This window comes from Oncorhynchus mykiss, unplaced genomic scaffold (assembly GCF_013265735.2).
Source record: "Oncorhynchus mykiss isolate Arlee unplaced genomic scaffold, USDA_OmykA_1.1 un_scaffold_222, whole genome shotgun sequence".
Lineage (NCBI taxonomy): Eukaryota > Metazoa > Chordata > Actinopteri > Salmoniformes > Salmonidae > Oncorhynchus > Oncorhynchus mykiss.
This window is the reverse complement of record NW_023493691.1, coordinates 553,208-577,513: the sequence shown is the minus strand read 5'-3', so window position 1 is coordinate 577,513 and position 24,306 is coordinate 553,208. Positions and strand designations below refer to the sequence as shown.

Here is a 24,306-nt window from a genome sequence, read left to right as displayed (position 1 = left end):
ACAACACCTATCATACTACTATGACTGACCCTGTAAAACAACACCTATCATACTACTATGACTGACCCTGTAAAACAACACCTATCATACCACTATGACTGACCCTGTAAAACAACACCTATCATACTACTATGACTGACCCTGTAAAACAACACATATCATACTACTATGACTGACCCTGTAAAACAACACCTATCACACTACTATGACTGACCCTGTAAAACAACACCTATCATACTACTATGACTGATCCTATAAAACAACACCTATCATACTACTATGACTGACCCTGTAAAACAACACTATCATACTACTATGACTGACCCTGTAAAACAACACCTATCATACTACTATGACTGATCCTATAAACAACACCTATCATACTACTATGACTGACCCTGTAAAACAACACCTATCATACTACTATGACTGATCCTATAAAACAACACCTATCATACTACTATGACTGACCCTGTAAAACAACACCTATCATACTACTATGACTGATCCTATAAAACAACACCTATCATACTACTGACCCTGTAAAACACACCTATCATACTACTGACCCTGTAAAACAACACCTATCATACTACTATGACTGACCCTGTAAAACAACACCTATCATACTACTATGACTGACCCTGTAAAACAACACCTATCATATTACTATGACTGACCCTGTACAACAACACCTATCATACTACTATGACTGACCCTGTAAAACAACACCCATCATACTACTATGACTGACCCTGTAAAACAACACCTATCATACTACTATGACTGACCCTGTAAAACAACACCTATCATACTACTATGACTGACCCTGTAAAACAACACCTATCATACTACTATGACTGACCCTGTAAAAACAACACCTATCATACCACTATGACTGACCCTGTAAAACAACACCTATCATACTACTATGACTGACCCTGTAAAACAACACCTATCATACTACTATGACTGACCCTGTAAAACAACACCTATCATACTACTATGACTGACCCTGTAAAACAACACCTATCATACCACTATGACTGACACTGTAAAACAACACCTATCATACTACTATGACTGACCCTGTAAAACAACACATATCATACTACTATGACTGACCCTGTAAAACAACACCTATCACACTACTACGACTGACCCTGTACAACAACACATATCATACTACTATGACTGACCCTGTAAAACAACACCTATCATACTACTATGACTGACCCTGTAAAACAACACCTATCATGCTACTATGACTGACCCTGTACAACAACACCTATCATACCACTATGACTGACCCTGTAAACAACACCTATCACACTACTATGACTGACCCTGTACAACAACACCTATCATACTACTATGACTGACCCTGTAAAACAACACCTATCATACTACTATGACTGACCCTGTAAAACAACACCTATCATACCACTATGACTGACCCTGTAAAACAACACCTATCATACTACTATGACTGACCCTGTAAAACAACACATATCATACTACTATGACTGACCCTGTAAAACAACACCTATCACACTACTACGACTGACCCTGTACAACAACACATATCATACTACTATGACTGACCCTGTAAAACAACACCTATCATACTACTATGACTGACCCTGTAAACAACACCTATCATACTACTATGACTGACCCTGTAAAACAACACCTATCATACTACTATGACTGACCCTGTAAACAACACCTATCATACTACTATGACTGACCCTGTAAAACACCTATCATACTACTATGACTGACCCTGTAAAACAACACCTATCATGCTACTATGACTGACCCTGTACAACAACACCTATCATACTACTATGACTGACCCTGTAAAACACCTATCATACTACTATGACTGACCCTGTAAAACAACACCTATCATACTACTATGACTGACCCTGTACAACAACACCTATTATACTACTATGACTGACCCTGTAAAACAACACCTATCATACTACTATGACTGACCCTGTAAAACAACACCTATCATACTACTATGACTGACTCTGTAAAACAACACATATGTGTCAATCACAAACATACAGTGTCTATACTACATGCTACCATGACTAGGTTGGCTTTCTCCCTGCTGTCTCCCTGCTCTCTGTTGTCCCTCAGAACATCAGAGAAACTAGCTGTGGCCATGGTGACTGCGTGTTGCCAGCTCTGTTATATATGAATGACTCTAGCACCACCTGGTGATATAAAATATTACATGAATGACTCTAGCGCCACCTGGTGATGTAATATTTTATATGAATGACTCTAGCGCCACCTGGTGATGTAATATTTTATATAAATGACTCTAGCGCCACCTGGTGATGTAATATTTATATAAAATATATATAAATAAAATAAAATAAAACTGCACGCAGACATAAAATGGTTATTCATCTGACTGTGGGCAAGTAGATAATGGGCTTAAACTGTCAAAATCAAACTATCTCTGCATAGCTAGCATTAGCTGATCAATGTAACCTGTTGGTGGCTAATTGACTGGCAAGTAACGTTAGCATGTTTTCTATGCTAACTTTAGCTAGCTATATAACTTATACAGTTGAAGTCGGAAGTTTACAAACATTTAGGTTGGAGTCATTAAAACTCGTTTTTCAACCACTCTACACATTTCTTGCTAACAAACTATAGTTTTGGCAAGTCGGTTAGGACATCTACTTTGTGCATGACACAAGTAATTTTTCCAACAATTATTTACAGACAGATTATTTCACTTATAATTCACTGTATCACAATTCCAGTGGGTCAGAAGTTACATACACTAAGTTGACTGTGCCTTTAAACAGCTTGGACAATTCCAGAAAATGATGTCATGGCTTTAGAAGCTCCTGATAGGCTAATTGACATCAATTGGGGTGTACCTGTGGATGTATTTCAAGCCTACCTTTAAACTCAGTGCCTCTATGCTTGACATCACAGGAAAATCCCAAAAAAATCAGCCAGGACTTCATAAAAAAATTGTAGACCTCCACAAGTCTGGTTCATCCTTGGGAGCAATTTCCAAATGCCTGAAGGTACCACGTTCATCTGTACAAACAATAGTACGCAAGTATAAACACCATGGGACCACGCAGCCGTCATACCGCCCAGGAAGGAGACGCGGTCTGTCTCCTAGAGATGGACATACTTTGGTGCAAAAAGTGCAAATCAATCCCAGAACAACAGCAAAGGACCTTGTGAAGATGCTGGAGGAAACAGGTACAAAAGTATCTAGATCCACAGTCAAACAAGTTCTATATCGACATATACCAGCAACAGTGTGTGAAAACCTTGTGAAGACTTACAGAAAACGTTTGGCCTCTGTCATTGCCAACAAAGGGTATATAACAAAGTATTGAGAAACTTTTGTTATTGACCAAATACTTATTTTCACCATAATTTGCAAATAAATTCATTAAAAATCCTACAATGTGATTTTTCTGGATTTATTTTTCTCATTTTGTCTGTCATAGTTGAAGTGTACCTATGATGAAAATTACAGGCCTCTCTCATCTTTTTAAGTGGGAGAACTTGCACAATTGGTGGCTGACTAAATACTTTTTTGCCTCACTGTATATCCACAGTCAAATAAGTTCTATATCGACATAACCTGAAAGGCCGCTCAGCAAGGAAGAAGCCATTGCTCCAAAACCGCCATAAAAAAGCCAGACTAGGTTTGAAACTGCACATGGGGACAAAGATCGTACTTTTTGGAGAAATGTCCTCTGGTCTGATGAAACAAAAATAGAACTGTTTGGCCATAATGACCATCGTTATGTTTGGAGGGAAAAGGGGGAGGTCTGCAAGCCGAAGAACACCGTCCCAACCGTGAAGCATGGGGGTGGCAGCATCATATTGTGGTAGGGCTTTGCTGCAGGAGGGACTGGTGCACTTCACAAAATAGATGGCATCATGAGAATAGAAAATGATGTGGAGATATTAAAGCAACATCTCAAGACATCAGTCAGGAAGTTAAAGCTTGGTCGCAAATGGGTCTTCCAAATGGACAATGACCCCAAGCATACTTCCAGTAGTGGCAAAATGGCTTAAGGACAACAAAGTCAAGGTCATCACAAAGCCTCAATCCTATAGAAAATGTGTGGGCAGAACTGAAAAAGCGTGTGAGCAAGGAGGCCTACAAACCTGACTCAGTTACACCAGCTCTGTTGGGAGGAATGGGCCAAAATTCACCCAACTTATTTGTGAGAAGCTTGTGGAAGGCCACCTGAAACGTTTGACCCAAGTTAAACAGTTTTAAGGCAATGCTACCAAATACTAATTGAGTGTATGTAAACTAACCCACTCGGAATGTGATGAAAGAAATACAAGCTGAAATAAATCACTCTCTAGTATTATTCTGACATTTCACATTCTTCAAATATAGTGGTTATCCTAACTGACCTAACTGACCTAAAAAACAGGGAATTTTTACTAGGATTAAATGTCATGAATTGTGAAAAACTGAGTTTAAATGTATTTGACTAAGGTGCATGTAAACTCTGACTTCAACTGTATATATCTGAAGTACAATATAAAATGCAACACGTAACAATTTCTAAGACTTTACTGAGTTACAGTTCATACAAGGAAATCAGTCAATTTAAGCCCCAACCTGGGGATTTCACTGGGCAGGGATGCAGCCATGGGTGGGCCTTGGGAGGGCATAGGCCCACCCACTTGGGAGCCAGACCCACCCACTTGGGAGCCAGGCCCAGCCAATCAGAATGAGTTTTCCCCCACAAAAAGGCTTTATTACAGACAGAAATACTCGTCAGCCCCCCGACGATCTCGCAGGTGAAGAAGCCGGATGTGGAGGTCATGGGCTGGTGTGGTTACACATGGTTTGTAGTTATGAGGCTGGTTGGACAAACTGCCCCCCCGCAAAAAAATTACATTGGAGGCAGCTGATGGTAGCTCTGGTGGACATTCTTGCAGTCAGCATGTCAACTGCACGTTCCCGCAAACCTTGAGACATATGTGGCATTGTGTTGTGACAAATCTGCACATTTTAATAAAGTGTCGTTTTATGGTCCAAAGCACAAGGTGCACCTGTGTAATGATCATGCTGTTTAATCAGCTTCTTGATATGCCACACCTGTGGATGGATTATCATGGCAAAGGAGAAATGCTCATTAACAAGGACGTAAACAAATGTGCGCACAACATTTGAGAGAAATAAGCTTTTTGTGTATTTGGAACATTTCTGGGATTTCTTTAAATTTCAGCTCATGAAACATGGGACCAACACTTTACATGTGGCATTTTATATTTTTGTACAGTGTAGTGAGACAACCTGAACCTGTCAGTCAATAATGGGTTGCTACAATCAACATCCGCTACAACAGTTAATGACAGGTAAGTGACTTCCATCCCGAGTGGTGCAGCGGTCTAAGACACTGCAACTCAGTGCAAGAGGTGTCACTGCAGTACCTGGTTCGAATCCATGCTGCATCACATCCGGCTGTGATTGGGAGTCACGTAGGGACTACTAAAAGCTGCATGAACTGTCAAGTCTCAACATGTCCTGGGGCAATGGAGAGCGGGAGATAGCTGTCTATCAAAATGTTTTTACAGGCACCTGAAAGCTGGCCAGGCAACAGGAGAGCGCCCCATCTGTCCACCACTAAACTTTGTAGCGGCTGCTAAAAAAGGCAAGAGAAAATTATTTATTTTTTAAAATGTATTCAGACATCTAATGTACAGGATTTCCCATGTGCATTTTTTATTTAACCTTCATGTAAGTGTTCGGTTTCCCGCACAAATGCCAGTATGCATTTTAAAACGGTGGAAAAGGCAACATGTGACAATAACACAACTGATAGCAGTTGCTAACTACTGTAGCTAACTAGCCTCTGTAGCTAGCAAGCAATGCTAAAAGAGATTGCAAACGGGTTAGCATAACTAGCCAAACAAAAAACATTTTTTCCCCCTAAATATTAGCTAATTGACTAGTATTCATGAGGCCAGCAAACAAATTCCTCACATACTAGGAACGTATTTCCTCCAACGTTATACTGAAAAAGGAGCTTCTCGGTCACAAAACAAGTTTTCTGGAGACTTGTGGGAGTGCTGATGACGTCGCTCACTGTGTGCGCTTTCGGTAGCCGGATTGCACCCAGACTGAGGAGAAATCCACACACAATTGTCGTGACTTTACTTTCATTAATCTGATGACTGTTATGTATCTAAATCAACTAACTCTGTTTGTTACCCGATTAAATTAATCATGTAACAATTAACTCATTAGGAATTTTTGGGGCACCATGAGAGCATCTCCCGAATTAAACTCTAAAAAAGGTATTTACCTATCACATCCATAAAACAGTCAACATATTAATCATAACCTCGTCTCATATCATCATTCTGAACCGTCGTAACCTCCTGCATCTGCAAAAACCCCAGCCTTACTTATGATTCAGTAGTACACAAATTGATTTAAATATTTATTTACTAGCTAACTAAATGATAACACAGGATAAACACACACACTTAATACATGAGAAAAGGTCCCTAGCGGACTGACACAATATAGTGTTTTTATTTTTTAAAAAGGTCCCTAGCGGACTGACACAATATAGTGTCTGTTTTTTTTCAAAAGGAGAGAGAGAAAAACAACACTTATCATTGATACATTTTAGAAACATTTTAGAAACTATTCTCACAGTAATCATATACTTTGCAGACGAGAAGAAATCATGAATGTATTTACGTGTGAATGCCTTCGTTCGCTGGTTATCTGTCGGAACCAGACCTTCTTAGGAAGGGTGTGCGGCCTTTCCATTTGTAAGGTTCTGATTGTCCAAAAGGGTTTCCTCTAAAATGAGTTCCGGCACCTATTTCAGTCCAAGTCAAGCAATGAGATTAAAATCACCTATTTCAGTCCAAGTAAAGCAATGAGATTAAAATCACCTATTTCAGTCCAAGTCAAACAATGAGATTAAAATCACCTATTTCAGTCCAAGTAAAGCAATGAGATTAAAATCACCTATTTCAGTCCAAGTCAAACAATGAGATTAAAATCACCTATTTCAGTCCAAGTCAAGCAATGAGATTAAAATCACCTATTTCAGTCCAAGTAAAGCAATGAAATTAAAATCACTCCATCACCTAATTTTAATCTTAGCTGGTCTGAGAGAACTGATGAGTCTTCTCTCCTTTATGTATACGTTGGTGTGTTTTTAAGTTGCTCTGTTGAGAGAAACTCTTCCCACAGACAGAGCAGTAGTATGGCTTCTCTCCTGTGTGAATACGTTGATGTGTGTTTAAATGGTTCTGTTGAGAGAACCTCTTCCCACAGTCAGAGCAGATGTAAGGCTTTTCTCCAGTGTGTAAACGTTGGTGTTTCTTGAAGCTGCTCTGTTGAGAGAAACTCTTCCCACAGTCAGAGCAGACATAAGGCTTTTCTCCAGTGTGTGTTCTCTGGTGAACTTTTAGATCAGATGATGTTGTGAAGCATTTTCCACAGTCAGAGCAGGAGTAAGGCTTCTCTCCTGTGTGTAAACGTTGGTGTTTCTTGAAGCTGCTCTGTTGAGAGAAACTCTTCCCACAGTCAGAGCAGACATAAGGCTTTTCTCCAGTGTGTGTTCTCTGGTGAACTTTTAGATCAGATGATGTTGTGAAGCATTTTCCACAGTCAGAGCAGGAGTAAGGCTTCTCTCCTGTGTGTAGACGTTGGTGTTTCTTGAAGCTGCTCTGTTGATAGAAACTCTTCCCACAGTCAGAGCAGACATAAGGCTTTTCTCCAGTGTGTGTTCTCTGATGAACTTTTAGATCATATGATGTTGTGAAGCATTTTCTACAGTCAGAGCAGGAGTGTGCCTTCTTTTCTATGTGAAGACGTTCATGTGATTTTAAATGGTTCCGTTGGGAGAAACTCTTCCCACAGTTGGAGCAGTGGTAAGGCTTCTTTCCTGTATGTATACGTTCATGCGATTTTAAGGTACCCCATCGGGAGAAACTCTTCTCACAGTCAGAACAGGAGTACGGCTTCTCTCCGGTATGTATACGTTGGTGTGCTTTAAAGCTACCCTGGTGGGAGAAACTCTTCCTACATCAGAGCAGTAGTAAGGCTTAATTCCTGTATGTATACGTTTATGCAATTTTAGGGTACCCATCGGGAGAAGTTCTTTCCACAGTCAGAGCAGGAGTACGGCTTCTCTCCTGTATGTATACGTTGGTGTGCTTTTAAAGCTACCCTGGTGGGAGAAACTCTTCCCACAGTCAGAGCAGACATAAGGCTTTTCTCCAGTGTGTGTTTCTCATATGAACTGTTAGCTCAGATGAGGTTGTGAAGCATTTTCCACAGTCACAGCAGGAGTAAGGCTTCTCTCCTGTGTGTAAACGTTGGTGTTTTATTTAGGTTGGTCTGTTGAGAGAAACTCTTCCCACAGTACGAGCAGGAGTAAGGTTTCTCTTTCTGGTGTGCACTCTCTGATGAACTGTCGAGCCTTTGATGTTGTGAATCTCTCCCCAGAGTCAGTACAGGAATACAGATTCTCTCCTGTGTGGATTTTTACGTGTATTTTAGCTTTGATAAACCTGGGAAAATCTTCTCACAATGTGGGCAGTGGTGAAAACCTCTTAGCTCTGTGATCTTCCTGCTGTTGCTCTCTAGATGTAGAGAATGTCTCAACATGGTCTCCTGTGTGAACAACATCAGAAGAACCAGTCAGTTGGTGTGATACACAGTACCAGTCCAAAGTGTGGACACACCAACTCATTCAACTGGTTTTCTTTAACTATTTACTACTTTGTAAAACCAAAAGTGTGCAAAGTTGTCAACAAGGCAGAAGGGTGGCTACTTAGAATACAATATATATTTTGATTTGTTTAACACTATTTTGGTTACTACATGATTCCATATGTGTTATTTCATAGTCTTGATGTCTTCACTATTATTCTACAATGTAGAAAAATAGCAGAAATAAAGAAAAACACTTGAATGAGTAGGTGTTTGTCAGGATTCACCTAGGGGGTCATGAATTTGGGGCTGTACAAATATTTGATGTATTGAATAATTGATTATGCGTATGTTATATTAATAGAAGGGGAGGGGTTAAAAGGCCCCTCCCTCCTTACATTCATAAGGTTTTATACTACGGATTAACAATATCTATTCATTGTCGAGGTTTAGTATTGTTCTACAGTTATATTTTAGTTCTCTCTCTCTCTCTCTCTCTCTTTCTGCCTCATTATAAAGAGGCCCCTCTTAGAAATGTGTGACTTAGACAGAACTCTGCAGGGGAGTGAAGGAGATGAGACTAGGTAAACATTCCACTATAAATCCACTTTGGGGACGAGGGGACATTTACTGCTAAGTGTTTAGCTACAGTTAATAAAGGACCTGTTTATACAGCTCTGTAGGCCTGGTTCTGGTCCCAGGAGTAGAGGATGATGATGTCGGCAGTGACATCATCAGGGAGCGACTCAGGGTGTAATAAAACAACTGAGGCCTTTCGTTAGACGCAGAACTTACTCTGAAACATGCGTGCTATGTTCCTGGTTTGTCAACGTCTGTCTGCAAAATTGCATTAATAAAAGGTTTTTGAATGATTTAATTAAAGATAATTGTCATAATGCTAATTTCACCAATGATTGACAAGGAAGGAAGTAAGGAACGAACCCTAACGATGTGTCCGAACGTTCGACTGGTACTGTACTTATTTTATGGAGCTACATTTACATTTCCTGCTCTTTGGGGTTTTAGGTTTTTCTGTAAAGAACTGTGTGACAACTGCTGATGTAAAAAGGGTTATATAAAATACATGTGGCATGTATAAGTGCTTCACAGAAACCCAGCCTAAAATCCCCAAAGAGCAGGCAATGCAGATGTAGAAGCACAGTGGCCACGAAAAACTCCCCAGAAAGCAGGAACCAAGGAAGAAACAGAGAGGAACCAGGCTCTGAGGGGGTGACCAGTCCTCTTCTGTCTGTACCAGGTGACATATGTATTCATATCAGTAGGCTGTACAATACAGGGGAATAAAACTAGTCTAAAAGTGGGTAACAGTCTGGGTTGGGGTCAATTCCATTTAAATAACAGTCCATTCAGAAAGTAAACCTAATTCCAATTCCAACAGTCCCACATTTTGTTAATTTAAAGGCATTGAAGAGAATTGGAATTTCAGTGTATTTCCCCAAATATCTGGAATTGACACCAACCCTGACAACAGTCTAAGGCAAAAAAGGAGTGAAAATAATTATCCATATCATCCTCCACTCACTATCACAAGGGTTAGTAACTACAGACTCATTTCATATCATCCTCCACTCACTATCACAAGGGTTAGTAACTACAGACTCATTTCATATCATCCTCCACTCAACATCACAAGGGTTAGTAACTACACAGACTCATTTCATATCATCCTCCACTCACTATCACAAGGGTTAGTAACTACAGACTCATTTCATATCATCCTCCACTCAACATCACAAGGGTTAGAAACTACAGACTCATTTCATATCATCCTCCACTCACTATCACAAGGGTTAGTAACTACAGACTCATTTCATATCATCCTCCACTCACTATCACAAGGGTTAGTAACTACAGACTCATTTCATATCATCCTCCACTCACTATCACAAGGGTTAGTAACTACAGACTCATTTCATATCATCCTCCACTCAACATCACAAGGGTTAGAAACTACAGACTCATTTCATATCATCCTCCACTCACTATCACAAGGGTTAGTAACTACAGACTCATTTCATATCATCCTCCACTCACTATCACAAGGGTTAGTAACTACAGACTCATTTCATATCATCCTCCACTCACTATCACAAGGGTTAGTAACTACAGACTCATTTCATATCATCCTCCACTCACTATCACAAGGGTTAGTAACTACAGACTCATTTCATATCATCCTCCACTCACTATCACAAGGGTTAGTAACTACAGACTCATTTCATATCATCCTCCACTCACTATCACAAGGGTTAGTAACTACACAGACTCATTTCATATCATCCTCCACTCACTATCACAAGGGTTAGTAACTACACAGACTCATTTCATATCATCCTCCACTCACTATCACAAGGGTTAGTAACTACACAGACTCATTTCATATCATCCTCCACTCACTATCACAAGGGTTAGAAACTACAGACTCATTTCATATCATCCTCCACTCACTATCACAAGGGTTAGTAACTACACAGACTCATTTCATATCATCCTCCACTCACTATCACAAGGGTTAGAAACTACAGACTCATTTCATATCATCCTCCACTCACTATCACAAGGGTTAGTAACTACACAGACTCATTTCATATCATCCTCCACTCACTATCACCAGGGTTAGTAACTACACAGACTCATTTCATATCATCCTCCACTCACTATCACAAGGGTTAGTAACTACAGACTCATTTCATATCATCCTCCACTCACTATCACAAGGGTTAGTAACTACACAGACTCATTTCATATCATCCTCCACTCACTATCACAAGGGTTAGTAACTACACAGACTCATTTCATATCATCCTCCACTCACTATCACAAGGGTTAGTAACTACACAGACTCATTTCATATCATCCTCCACTCACTATCGCAAGGGTTAGTAACTACACAGACTCATTTCATAGAACTTTAAAACACTGGCAGTTTGTCTACTTCACTTCTTTAGTCTCCTCTCTGATCACTCCAGATAATCCAGTTGTTCAGGGATGTGTGATGTCAGAATTACAGAATTCAACCTATCAACAGACTGGTTCATAACTTATGGAGGTCTAATATATGAAGATAACTTATAGATAGAACCTGCTCTTACCATGACTAACAGATGTACCAATCTCCTCCTCCTCTTCTTCATCTTTAATGTTGACATTCAGCTCCAGTGTTTGACTGCAGTCTTCCAGCTTCACTGATGCCATCTCTGGATCCTGCAGTGCAAACTGGGCTCCACTGTCACAATCAGGACCCAGTGACTGTAGGTTTGGACTCAGTGTGGAAGGGGAGAGGCAGGCTGGGTTTGTCCTCACTGTTGATGTTACCGGCCTCAGACTTAATCTGAGTTGGTCTGTAGTAATAAAGACAAGCGGAAAACAATCTTGACAGTTCTGGTGCTTTCTTTGTCCTCAAAAAATGTATTATCTTTTTTTGTTGTTCAATTCTCTCATTTCAATAGATCAGGTAGATAAACATTGACAACAAAACATTCATTCAAAACAGACAGAAAGTTCACCCTTTAAATGACCCAACGTAAGAGATATAAATGTACAGAATGGTTACCTGAAGGAAAATGAGGGTTGTGCTGTTTCCATTTCAGTCAAGGGGAGGGTTGAGTATTGTTTTAATCTAGTCCAGAAGAGGGTCCTGTCATTTTGTAATTGGTGAAATTTCAATATTGCTCAGTGTTTAAGAATGAGTTGCTTATTACGCTTTATAAACTGGGTGGTTGGAACCCTGAACGCTGATTGGCTGACAGCCGTGGTATATCACACCATATACCAGGGGGGTGACAAAACATTACTTTTTAACTCTTCTAATTACGTTACGTACGTTATAATAGCAATAAGGCACCTCAAGGGTTTGTGGAATATGTCCAATATATCAGGGTTAAGGGCTGTATCCAGGCCCTCCACAACAGCCCTTAGCCGTGATATATTGGACATATAACAAACCCCCCTCTGACCTTAAATATATCAGGGTTAAGGGCTGTATCCAGGCCCTCCACAACAGCCCTTAGCCGTGGTATATTGGACATATAACAAACCCCCTCTGACCTTAAATATATCAGGGTTAAGGGCTGTATCCAGGCCCTCCACAACAGCCCTTATCTGTGGTATATTGGACATATAACAAACCCCCTCTGACCTTAAATATATCAGGGTTAAGGGCTGTATCCAGGCCCTCCACAACAGCCCTTAGCCGTGGTATATTGGACATATAACAAACCCCCTCTGACCTTAAATATATCAGGGTTAAGGGCTGTATCCAGGCCCTCCACAACAGCCCTTAGCCGTGGTATATTGGACATATAACAAACCCCCTCTGACCTTAAATATATCAGGGTTAAGGGCTGTATCCAGGCCCTCCACAACAGCCCTTATCTGTGGTATATTGGCCATATAACAAACCCCCTCTGACCTTAAATATATCAGGGTTAAGGGCTGTATCCAGGCCCTCCACAACAGCCCTTAGCCGTGGTATATTGGCCATATAACAAACCCCCTCTGACATTATCGATTAAATAAATCAATGTGTGGCTGATGCCTCCCCTCATCTCTGATTCTCTGCTGCACAATATCAAGTGGGACTATGGGCTATTTAGTGTGATGTCAATCAAATGATCCATAGCCTATAGAATACCAAGTGCATGCTGGGAGGAAGCACAGAGCAAAGTTATACTGTATTTCTAAGACAGTTGCTGAGATGGTGTAAATTCAACTAGGCTGCATTACACACCACAAAAGGTTATTCCCAACCCTGAGCCTCGACTTGCTCTGCTTGTTGATTCAAAACGTTTTTTTATTTATTTTAATGCTACCTAACCAATGGCTGTGATGTGTCGGTCAATTGTGGCAGTTGAGGAAGAGAGTGAAAGGTTTCTTCACATTTTGTTGTTGTTGTTGATTAGACCAAGTTCCCCAAAAACACAAACCACAATCTTGCAGGCAGACTAGCCTATTCCTCAACCCACCCGGCACTCTTTAAATAGCCTACCTCCATGTCAGTGAAGGGCTGTTGAGTTAAAACCCAGACTAGCCTATTCCTCAACCCACCCGGCACTCTTTAAATAGCCTACCTCCATGTCAGTGAAGGGCTGTTGAGTTAAAAACCCAGACTAGCCTATTCCTCAACCCACCATGCACTCTTTAAATAGCCTACCTCCATGTCAGTGAAGGGCTGTTGAGTTAAAAACCCAGACTAGCCTATTCCTCAACCCACCATGCACTCTTTAAATAGCCTACCTCCATGTCAGTGAAGGGCTGTTGAGTTAAAAACCCAGACTAGCCTATTCCTCAACCCACCCGGCACTCTTTAAATAACCTACCTCCATGTCAGTGAAGGGCTGTTGAGTTAAAACCCAGACTAGCCTATTCCTCAACCCACCATGCACTCTTTAAATAGCCTACCTCCATGTCAGTGAAGGGCTGTTGAGTTAAAAACCCAGACTCCACTTGAGGGGTTATGCCATAGGCCTCTTTTAGTGAAGATGCTGTCAAAAAAGCACAGGCCTACCACTTGTTAGATTAACATGAAGAAAATAAAACTGATCTGATTATATAAAGAGATCTATAACAGTGTTTTTGGTCAGCGCTGCTTTACGCTAGAAACAAGCTGTAAGATAACCAGGGAAGAAGTGACTCGGATGCAAATCACGGTTTCATTTCTTTGACATTCAGAGGCTGAGATATAACCTTCTATATCCTACGAGACAAAACGAAAAGAAATATACTAATCTAATTCTATCAATTTATTAAGCTAATTACTGGTCTGTACAATAGAAGATGTTAAAACCCAGACCGCTTTTAGGGAAATGCTTGTTGGATTAAAGACACAGAATGAGAGTAGCCAGCAGTTAGAGATTTACATTTCTCTGCTAAAAGACTGGATGGTCAATTCCGATATCTGACTGCAGATCCATCCTCTGCAGACATCCGGGCTTTTATACTTCTAGCGCTTAACGGAGCAGAGCTGTTGTCAAGGAAGTGAGTTTGTGTTTATACTGGACCTCCCGCCCCCACCTCCTGCCCACCAATCAGGTCAATGCGGTGCTATACCGAGCCCTTCACACTGTTACAAAACTTGAAGAGGCACACGGCGATGCGTTAGGAGCTTGATTTGACCTCTGCCTCCGTGGGTTCAGAAATTGTGTCACACCCTCCCTAAGAAGGTTCCGGACACATTTTGGGATCAGACATGAATTGTATTTTACTCTGTCTGGCGTGGAAAGGTAGCTTGTCTTTTACTCTGTCTGGCGTGGAAAGGTAGCTTGTCTTTTACTCTGTCTGGAGTGGAAAGGTAGCTTGTCTTTTACTCCGTCTGGCGTGGAAAGGTAGCTTGTCTTTTACTCTGTCTGGAGTGGAAAGGTAGCTTGTCTTTTACTCCGTCTGGAGTGGAAAGGTAGCTTGTCTTTTACTCCGTCTGGCGTGGAAAGGTAGCTTGTCTTTTACTCTGTCTGGAGTGGAAAGGTAGCTTGTCTTTTACTCCGTCTGGAGTGGAAAGGTAGCTTGTCTTTTACTCCGTCTGGAGTGGAAAGGTAGCTTGTCTTTTACTCCGTCTGGAGTGGAAAGGTAGCTTGTCTTTTACTCCGTCTGGAGTGGAAAGGTAGCTTGTCTTTTACTCTGTCTGGAGTGGAAAGGTAGCTTGTCTTTTACTCTGTCTGGCGTGGAAAGGAAGCTTGTCTTTTACTCTGTCTGGCGTGGAAAGGTAGCTTGTCTTTTACTCCGTCTGGAGTGGAAAGGTAGCTTGTCTTTTACTCTGTCTGGAGTGGAAAGGTAGCTTGTCTTTTACTCTGTCTGGCGTGGAAAGGTAGCTTGTCTTTTACTCTGTCTGGAGTGGAAAGGTAGCTTGTCTTTTACTCTGTCTGGCGTGGAAAGGTAGCTTGTCTTTTACTCTGTCTGGCGTGGAAAGGTAGCTTGTATTTTACTCTGTCTGGAGTGGAAAGGTAGCTTGTCTTTTACTCTGTCTGGCGTGGAAAGATAGCTTGTCTTTTACTCTGTCTGGCGTGGAAAGGTAGCTTGTCTTTTACTCTGTCTGGCGTGGAAAGGTAGCTTGTCTTTTACTCTGTCTAGCGTGGAAAGGTAGCTTGTCTTTTACTCTGTCTAGCGTGGAAAGGTAGCTTGTATTTTACTCTGTCTGGAGTGGAAAGGTAGCTTGTTTTTTACTCTGTCTGGCATGGAAAGGAAGCTTGTCTTTTACTCTGTCTGGAGTGGAAAGGTAGCTTGTCTTTTACTCTGTCTGGCGTGGAAAGATAGCTTGTCTTTTACTCTGTCTGGCGTGGAAAGGTAGCTTGTCTTTTACTCTGTCTGGCATGGAAAGGTAGCTTGTTTTTTACTCTGTCTGGCATGGAAAGGAAGCTTGTCTTTTACGCTGTCTGGCGTGGAAATGTTGAACTATTTAAAGTACCATGATCAGATGATCTCACATGTGATTATTTGTTAACAGGGACAGTTTCGTTGTAAACGAGACACAATGATTTGGCATAGGATAAATATGATAAGATGAACACACAGGCCTCTCTCTCTCTCTGTCCATTCTTAACCTGTGTGGTAAAAAAGATTCTGCTAATAAGTAAAATAACGTAGACTTGCATGAAATGTTTATAAAAGGCAATGTTTTTCTCAGACCTGCAAATACAATGATAGATTCATGCAATGCTTTCACCATAAAATAGATGTCAACCCCTACTCTTGTTCACGGTGGTCTGCGAACCCACGACCTTCTGTCCCGCAGCCCTGAACGCGATCAGAATTCCTGCGTTGCCATGCAACGCTTACAGGACGAAGAACAGTTAATAAAGTTCATATCTAAAGGCTCTGGTCTGTCCAAGAAGTGTTGGTAAACGGTAGACATGTTCTCTACTATCCATCATGTTTTAATCATTATTTTGGCTATGGGGGATATTTTTTTATATTTTTATTCAGCGTTCAGGGAGGGTTTATGTCAAATATATTTTGCTCACCAGACGGACATCCATTTTCCTTTCAGATATCCGTATTAAAAAATAATGTTCACTACCCAAGTGCAGTTAATCTATAGTAGTCTTCCTAAATTCACAAATTACTAAGTAAACAATTAATACAAGGTTGCAGTTTGAGGCAGAACTGTCATATTTTCCACTTTCACTCACAAAAACATATTGTATTTCCCATTCACACCATAGTAACAACTATAGATAAATATAGAAACAACTGAATGTGTCTGAATATTGTTACAGTGACATGTAGAAATCAGACGAACATGACATTCTGCTTGTAAACAGTAAAACAACCCTGAAACTGTCTCTCTGGTGCAGCCGCACAGCCTGCAAGTCTATTGACTCAGACCGAGAGGCGCCGCCATTTTACCAGCTCATAAACATATGGAAATAATCAGAATAATAAACATGTCAAACGAACTCACAAATCTCAAATCAATTGATTCTTTATGAAATTACTTTGACGAAATAATGTACATTCATTCACTCTGACAAACCCAAAGTCTAAACTTAGCTAGCTAAATGTGACTTCTAAAATTATATTTAATCACGTTCTTCACTCACTCGGTTCAGCACAAAACTAAAACGTCATAAAACCTTTAACAAACGTGAAAATACCTTGACGGGTTTGCTACCTAACATGTTACGACATGTTCTTTCGATATTAGAAAGTTTAAACGTGCTATTGCATACCTTTAGTTAATACTTCTGAAACGGACACAACCGCTACTGTCTTCAGAGAACAATTGTGGCCGAAGCCTGCCCGGAACTTCCTGTTCCCTGACTATCAAAACGCAACAGGACTACTTCTTCTTCTTCGGTGGGTTTAATGGTGGTTGGCATTCAATATGTTGCATTAGTTTATTTAGTAAATCTTTTCTTAACTCAGGTGTTGCAAGAAGGCCAATAAGGGTATTATCTTTGAAAAACAAGGGTCCTGAAAAACGGACGTTTCTTTTTTTTGTTGGTCAAGATATAACTGAGGGAGTCAAACAAACACTGTTTGGTTGTAATCAAGCTCTGACTTCACTACTTGTTTTGACCAGTGCCCATACTCTGATAGACTTCGTACCTTGTGCTGATTATTTGAATTAAACACACCACTTATTTTGTTCATAAAGCTGTAGGAATTGAATTAAGTGTCTGGTTAAGATCATTTGAAATTCTCAGCCTCTGGCAGATTACTCCTCTACTTTACTGAGAGAGAGAGCACCTGATTGTTCAATTACTTGAATTTACATGGTTGTTACGAGAGAGAGGGAGAGAGAGGGAGGGAGAGAGAGAGCGAGAAAGATGCAGGATACATTTGATTGACCCTGTTCTGTGGAGCCTTCCTACTCCTCCTCATCCCCTGTTCTGTGGAACCTTCCTACTCTTCCTCCTCATCCCCTGTTCTGTGGAACCTTCCTACTCTTCCTCCTCATCCCCTGTTCTGTGGAACCTTCCTACTCCTCCTCCTCATCCCCTGTTCTGTGGAGCCTTCCTACTCCTCCTCCTCATCCCCTGTTCTGTGGCCTCTCCCCATATGAAATCTGTAATTACAACTAATGAATTCATGCTCAGGATTCATTGAGGATGTCTATCATATACTGGGTATATTAATTATGCTTCAAGGTTGAATCTGGATAGGAGAAGGAAAACAGAAAGTATCTGAAAATGATCACTGTGTTGAACTCAATGCACAACGTTTGACCTGGGCCCTATGCACTTTATAGGGAACCCTACAGCTACAGCCACACACGTCAGTACAGGCCTGAGTACAGTCTGAACAGCCCGTTGTCATAGCAGCCACGCCATCAGTAGGTCAAGAACTCACTGTTAAATCCATTATAAAAAATATAAAAATGGAAAGAATATGGCACAAGGGCTACTTCTGACTAAAGAAGGCCGTCCACCAAAACTCAGTGACCCGGGTAAGGAAGGTATTAGACCGAGAAGCAACCAAGAGGCCAATGGTAACTGTGAAAGAGCTGGAGAGATCCACAGCTGAGACGGGGGGGAAACCGGCCTTGGGACAACTACCACCTGTACATTCCACAAAGCTGGGCTTTATGGAAGCCCGGCGAGAGAAATAAGCCATTGCTGAAGAAAGGCGAGACCTGAATCCAATTGAGAATCTGTGGCCTTTGAAATTGCTGTTGACTAATGTTCCCCATCCAACTTGAAAGCGCTTAAGTCATTTTCCCAAGAAAAATGGCAGGATTCAGATGTGCAAAGTTCTTAAAGACCCAGAAAGACTCACAGCTGTAATTACTGCCAACGGTGCTTCTGCTAAGTATTGACTTGGGGGTGAATACTTATGCAACCAACAAGTTTAGTTGTTTTTTGTTTTGTAACTTTTGTGTCACAATAGAAAAATACACTACATCTCATGGGCATTAATATGGAGTTGGTCGCCCCCCCCTTTGCTGCTATAAGAGCCGCCACTCTTCTGGGAAGGCTTTCCACTAGATGTTGGGACATTGCTGCTATAAGAGCCGCCACTCTTCTGGGAAGGCTTTTCACTAGATGTTGGGACATTGCTGTTATAACAGCCTCCACTCTCCTGGGAAGGCTTTTCACTAGATGTTGGGACATTGCTGTTATAACAGCCTCCACTCTCCTGGGAAGGCTTTTCACTAGATGTTGGGACATTGCTGTTATAACAGCCTCCACTCTCCTGGGAAGGATTTCCACTAGATGTTGGAACATTGCTGTTATAACAGCCTCCACTCTCCTGGGAAGGCTTTCCACTAGATGTTGGGACATTGCTGCTATAACAGCCTCCACTCTTCTGGGAAGGCTTTCCACTAGATGTTGGAACATTGCTGCTATAACAGCCTCCACTCTTCTGGGAAGGCTTTCCACTAGATGTTGGGACATTGCTGCTATAAGAGCCACCACTCTTCTGGGAAGGCTTTCCACTAGATGTTGGGACATTGCTGCTATAAGAGCCACCACTCTTCTGGGAAGGCTTTCCACTAGATGTTGGGACATTGCTGCGGAGACTTGCTTCCATTCAGCCCAAAAAAAGCATTAGCGAGGTAAGGGCACTGATGTTGGGCGATTAGGCCTGGCTCGCAGTCTGCGTTCCAATTCATCCCAGAGGTGTTTGATGGGGTTGAGGTCAGAGCTCTGTGCAGGCCAGTCAAGTTCTTCCACACCGATCTTGACAAAACCATTTCAGTATGGATCTCGCTTTGTGCACGGGGGCATCGTCATGCTGAAACAGGAAAGTCCCTTGTCCAAACTGTTGCCACAAAGTTGGAAGCACAGAATTGTCTGGAATGCCATTGTATACTGTAGTGTTAGATTTCCCTTCACGAGAACTGAGGGGTTTTGCCCGAACCATAAAAAACAGCCCCAGACCATTATTACCCCTCCACCAAACTTTACAGTTGGCACTATGCATTCGGGAAGGTAGCGTTCTCCTAGCATCTGCCATAACCCAGATTCGTCTGTCGGACTGCCAGATGGTAAGGCGTGATTTATCATTCCAGAGAATGCATTTTCACTGCTCCAGAGTCCAATGGCGGCGAGCTTTACACCACTCCAGCCGACGCTTAGCATTGTGCATGGTGATCTTAGGCTTGTGTGTGACAGGTCATGGAAACCCATTTCATGAAGCTCCAGACAAACAGTTCTTGTGCTGACATTGCTTCCAGAGGCAGTTTGGAACTTGGTAGTGAGTGTTGCAACTGAGGAAAAACGATTTTTATGCACTACCACTTTGCGGCTGAGACGTTGTTGCTCGTAGACGTTTCCACTTCACAAGAACAGCACTTACAGTTGACTGGGGCAGCTTTAGCACGGCAGAAATTTGACAAACTGACTCGTTGGAAAGGTGGCATCCTATGACGGTGCCACTTTGAAAGTCACTGAGCTCTTCAGTAAGGCCATTCTACCGCCAATGTTTGTCTGTGGAGATTGCATGGCGGTGTGCTCGATTCTATACACCTGTCAGCAACGGCTGTGGCTGAAATAGCCGAATCCACTAATTTGAAGGGGGTGTCCACATACTTTAGTATATATAGTGCAGTTTGCACCTTCTTAAGTATGTCAGGGCTGGACATGGACTTTTCTTGCCACTTGTCCAAATTATTTTTTACTTGTCCAATAGTTAAAAATACTTATCTGAAACTGAAAAATTCTGTAGTAGTAAATTTAAAAAAAATAACTATTGACAGATGCAATTTGATAATTCTTGTCATTTTTATTTAACCTTTATTTAACTAGGCAGTCAGTTAAGAACAAATTCTTATTTTCAATGACGGCCTGGGAACAGTGGGTTAACTGCCTGTTCAGGGGCAGAACGACAGATTTGTACCTTGTCAGCTCGGGTGTTTGAACTTGCAACCTTCCGGTTACTAGTCCAACTCTCTAACCACTAGGCTACCCTGCCGCCCCATAATAACAGTGTAACAACCCCTGACTCTCCAACAACATGGAAACTATGGAAACTAACCATGGAAACTAACCATGGAAACCATGGAAACTAACCATGGAAACTAACCATGGAAACTAGAACAAACTGAATCCGCAGACCATAAAGTGCATCACGGGAGTTTATTGACATTTTCCTTTGTGGGGCAGAACTGATGAATTACCGTATAATACGAATAGAATAACAACCTATGACAGACTAATTAAATCTGCTAGACGTGTGTTAACCTCACAATAGCAACATACATAGATAAAGAGATCATCTCTACAACGCAGTGATTAAAATGTCACAGAACACAATGAAGTTTAAGTCCACATGTCAGTGAATAACACATACCAATTTATATTTTATAAACAGATAATTTACTTATGAATGATGTATGTTGTGGAAGCTAAATACAAAACAGTACCGGCACCTATTTCAGTCCAAGTCAAGCAATGAGATGAAAATTGAGTGATGGGAGGGATTTTAATCTTAGCTGGTCTGAGAGAACTGATGAGTCTTCTCTCCTTTATGTATACGTTGGTGTGTTTTTAAGTTGCTCTGTTGAGAGAAACTCTTCCCACAGACAGAGCAGTAGTAAGGCTTCTCTCCTTTATGCATACGTTCATGTGTTTTTAAGTTGCTCTGTTGAGAGAAACTCTTCCCACACACAGAGCAGTAGTAAGGCTTCTCTCCTTTATGCATACGTTCGTGTGTTTTTAAGTTGCTCTGTTGAGAGAAACTCTTCCCACAGTCAGAGCATATGTAAGGCTTTTCTCCAGTGTGTGTTCTCAGATGAACTTTTAGATCAAATGATGTTGTGAAGCATTTTCCACAGTCACAGCAGGAGTAAGGCTTCTCTCCTGTGTGTATACATTGGTGTTTTTTTAAGCTACCCTGGTGGGAGAAACTCTTCCTACAGTCGGAGCAGTAGTAACGCTTCTTTCCTGTATGTATACGTTCATGTGATTTTAAAGTATCCAATCGAGAGAAACTCTTCCCACAGTCAGAGCAGTAGTAAGGCTTCTCTCCTGTGTGTATACGTTGGTGTGATTTTAAATGGTTCTGTTGAGAGAAACTCTTCCCACACTCAGAGCAGGAGAACGGCTTCTCTCCTGCATGTATACGTTGGTGTGCTTTAAAGTTACACAGGTGGGAGAAACTCTTCCTACAGTCAGAGCAGAAGTAAGGCTTCTCTCCTGTGTGTATACGTTGGTGTGATTTTAAATGGTTCTGTTGAGAGAAACTCTTCCCACAGTCAGAGCAGGAGAACGGCTTCTCTCCTGCATGTATACGTTGGTGTGCTTTAAAGTTACACAGGTGAGAAAAACTCTTCCCACAGTCAGAGCAGATATAAGGCTTTTCTCCAGTGTGTGTTCTCTGATGAACTGTTAACTCAGACGATGTTGTGAAGCATTTTCCACAGTACGAGCAGGAGTAAGGCTTCTCTCCTGTGTGCACTCTCTGATGAAGTGTCAGAGCCCTTGATGTTGTGAATCTCTTCCTACAGTCAGTACAGGAATACAGATTGTCTCCTGTGTGTATTTTTAAGTGTACTTTTAGCTTTGATAGAATTGGAAAATTCTCCTCACAATGTGGGCAGTGGTGAGACCTCTTAGGTCTGTGATCTTCCTGCTGTGTCACTCTGGATGTAGGGAATGTCTCAACACGGTCTCCTGTGTGAACAACATCAGAAGAACCAGTCAGTTGGTGTGATATACAGTACCAGTCAAATGTTTGGACACCTACTCCTTCCAGGGTTTTCATTTATTTTTTACAATTTTCTACATTGTAGAATAATAGTGAAGACATCAAAAATATATTTTAGATTTTTCAAAGTAGCCACCCTTTGCCTTGATGAAAGCTTTGCATTCTCTCAACCAGCTTCGTGAGGAAGTCATCTGGAATGCATTTCAATTAACAGGTGTGCCTTGTTAAAAGTTACTTTGTGGAATTTCTTTCCTTCTTAATGCGTTTGAGCCAATCAGTTGTGTTGTGACAAGGTAGGGGTGGGATACAGAAGAGCCCTATTTGGTAAAATACCATCCATATTATGACAAAAACAGCTGAAATAAAGCAAAGAGAAACAACATTAGAGTCAAGTGCACCTCAGATTGCAGCCCAAAGAAATGGTTTGTCCTTTTGGTTCCAATTGCCGTGTCTTTCTGAGATGTGGTGTGGGTGAACGGATGATCTCTGCTTGTGTGGTTCCCACCGTGAAGCAACGGAGGTGGTGTGGGGGTGCTTTGCTGGTGACACTGTCAGTGATTTATTTAGAATTCAAAGCCACACTTAACCAGCATGGCTACCGGTGTGCCCTAGTAAGAAGACCACTTTGTGCAGCTCACAGCACTATCATCTCCAATGTACATAATATAAGTAAGTCTACCTGATAAAGCTTCTCAGTAAAGCATTAAAAACAATCAAGCAACGCATAAAAGTGCTAAAAATAGCCCATATTAATATATGTAACCTAAAAAACAAGGTTCATGATATCAATAACTTGCTAGTTACAAATGACATACATATTTTGACTCTCTCTGAAACTCTACTTAGATAATACCTTTGATGATACAGTGGTAGCAATACATAGTTATAACATCTACAGAAAAGACAGAAATGCCAATGGGGGAGGTGTTGCTGTTTATATTCAGAACCACATTCCTGTAAAGATTAGAGACGATCTCATGTTAAATACTGTTGAAGTAATACGGCTACAGATTCATCTGCCTCACCTAAAGCCCATTCTAGTGGGAAGCTGCTATAGACCACCAAGTGCTAACCGTCATTATCTGGATAACGTGTGAAACATTGACTGGCTCTCATCAAGCTGCCCACTCAAAAAAAAAAAAAAAGCAGCCAACAAGTGCTCAGCATATGTGGGAACTCCTTCAAGACTGCTGGAAAAGCATTCCAGGTGAAGCTGGTTGAGAGAATGCCAAGAGTGTGCAAAGTTGTCATCAAGGCAAAGGGTGGCTACTTTGAATAATATAAAATATATTTTTGATTTGTTTAACACTTTATTTTGGTTACTACATGATTCCATGTGTTATTTCATAGTTTGTCTTCATTGTTATTCTACAATGTAGAAAGTAGTAAAAAAAAATAAGAAAAACCCTTGAATGAGTAGGTTTGCTAGAATGCAGGAACAGAGGAACATAGGAAGAAACCTAGAAAGGAACCGAGGGGTGGCCAGTCCTCTT

General features: G+C 41.2%; 1 protein-coding gene and 1 long non-coding RNA gene across 4 annotated transcripts in view; both read right to left on the bottom strand.

Annotated features, from left to right (window-relative positions):
• Window positions 1-5,248: 5,248 nt before the first annotated feature.
• The window catches only part of LOC110528884 (zinc finger protein 585A), a 244,943-nt gene continuing 225,885 nt past the window's right edge, over window positions 5,249-24,306 (bottom strand). The window contains exons 6-11 of the mRNA XM_036973112.1: window positions 21,637-22,779; window positions 8,295-8,366; window positions 8,141-8,208; window positions 7,016-8,058; window positions 6,740-6,863; window positions 5,249-6,150 (exon numbers count right to left, since the gene is read on the bottom strand). Of these exons, the coding sequence (XP_036829007.1) occupies window positions 7,150-8,058; window positions 8,141-8,208; window positions 8,295-8,366; window positions 21,637-22,779 (2,192 nt within the window). The 3' untranslated portion in view covers window positions 5,249-6,150; window positions 6,740-6,863; window positions 7,016-7,149. The remainder of the gene's footprint in view (window positions 6,151-6,739; window positions 6,864-7,015; window positions 8,059-8,140; window positions 8,209-8,294; window positions 8,367-21,636; window positions 22,780-24,306) is intronic.
• Window positions 8,609-18,871, bottom strand: LOC118948159. 3 transcript variants are annotated; one of them, XR_005042071.1, is made up of 4 exons: window positions 17,392-18,871; window positions 14,132-14,233; window positions 11,824-12,072; window positions 8,609-8,671 (listed from the first exon to the last, which is right to left on the bottom strand). It is a non-coding gene; the product is annotated as an uncharacterized LOC118948159 (long non-coding RNA). The 3 variants fall into 3 exon arrangements; XR_005042069.1 differs by lacking the exon at window positions 14,132-14,233 and having other exon boundaries at window positions 17,392-18,866; XR_005042070.1 differs by lacking the exon at window positions 17,392-18,871 and having other exon boundaries at window positions 14,132-15,064.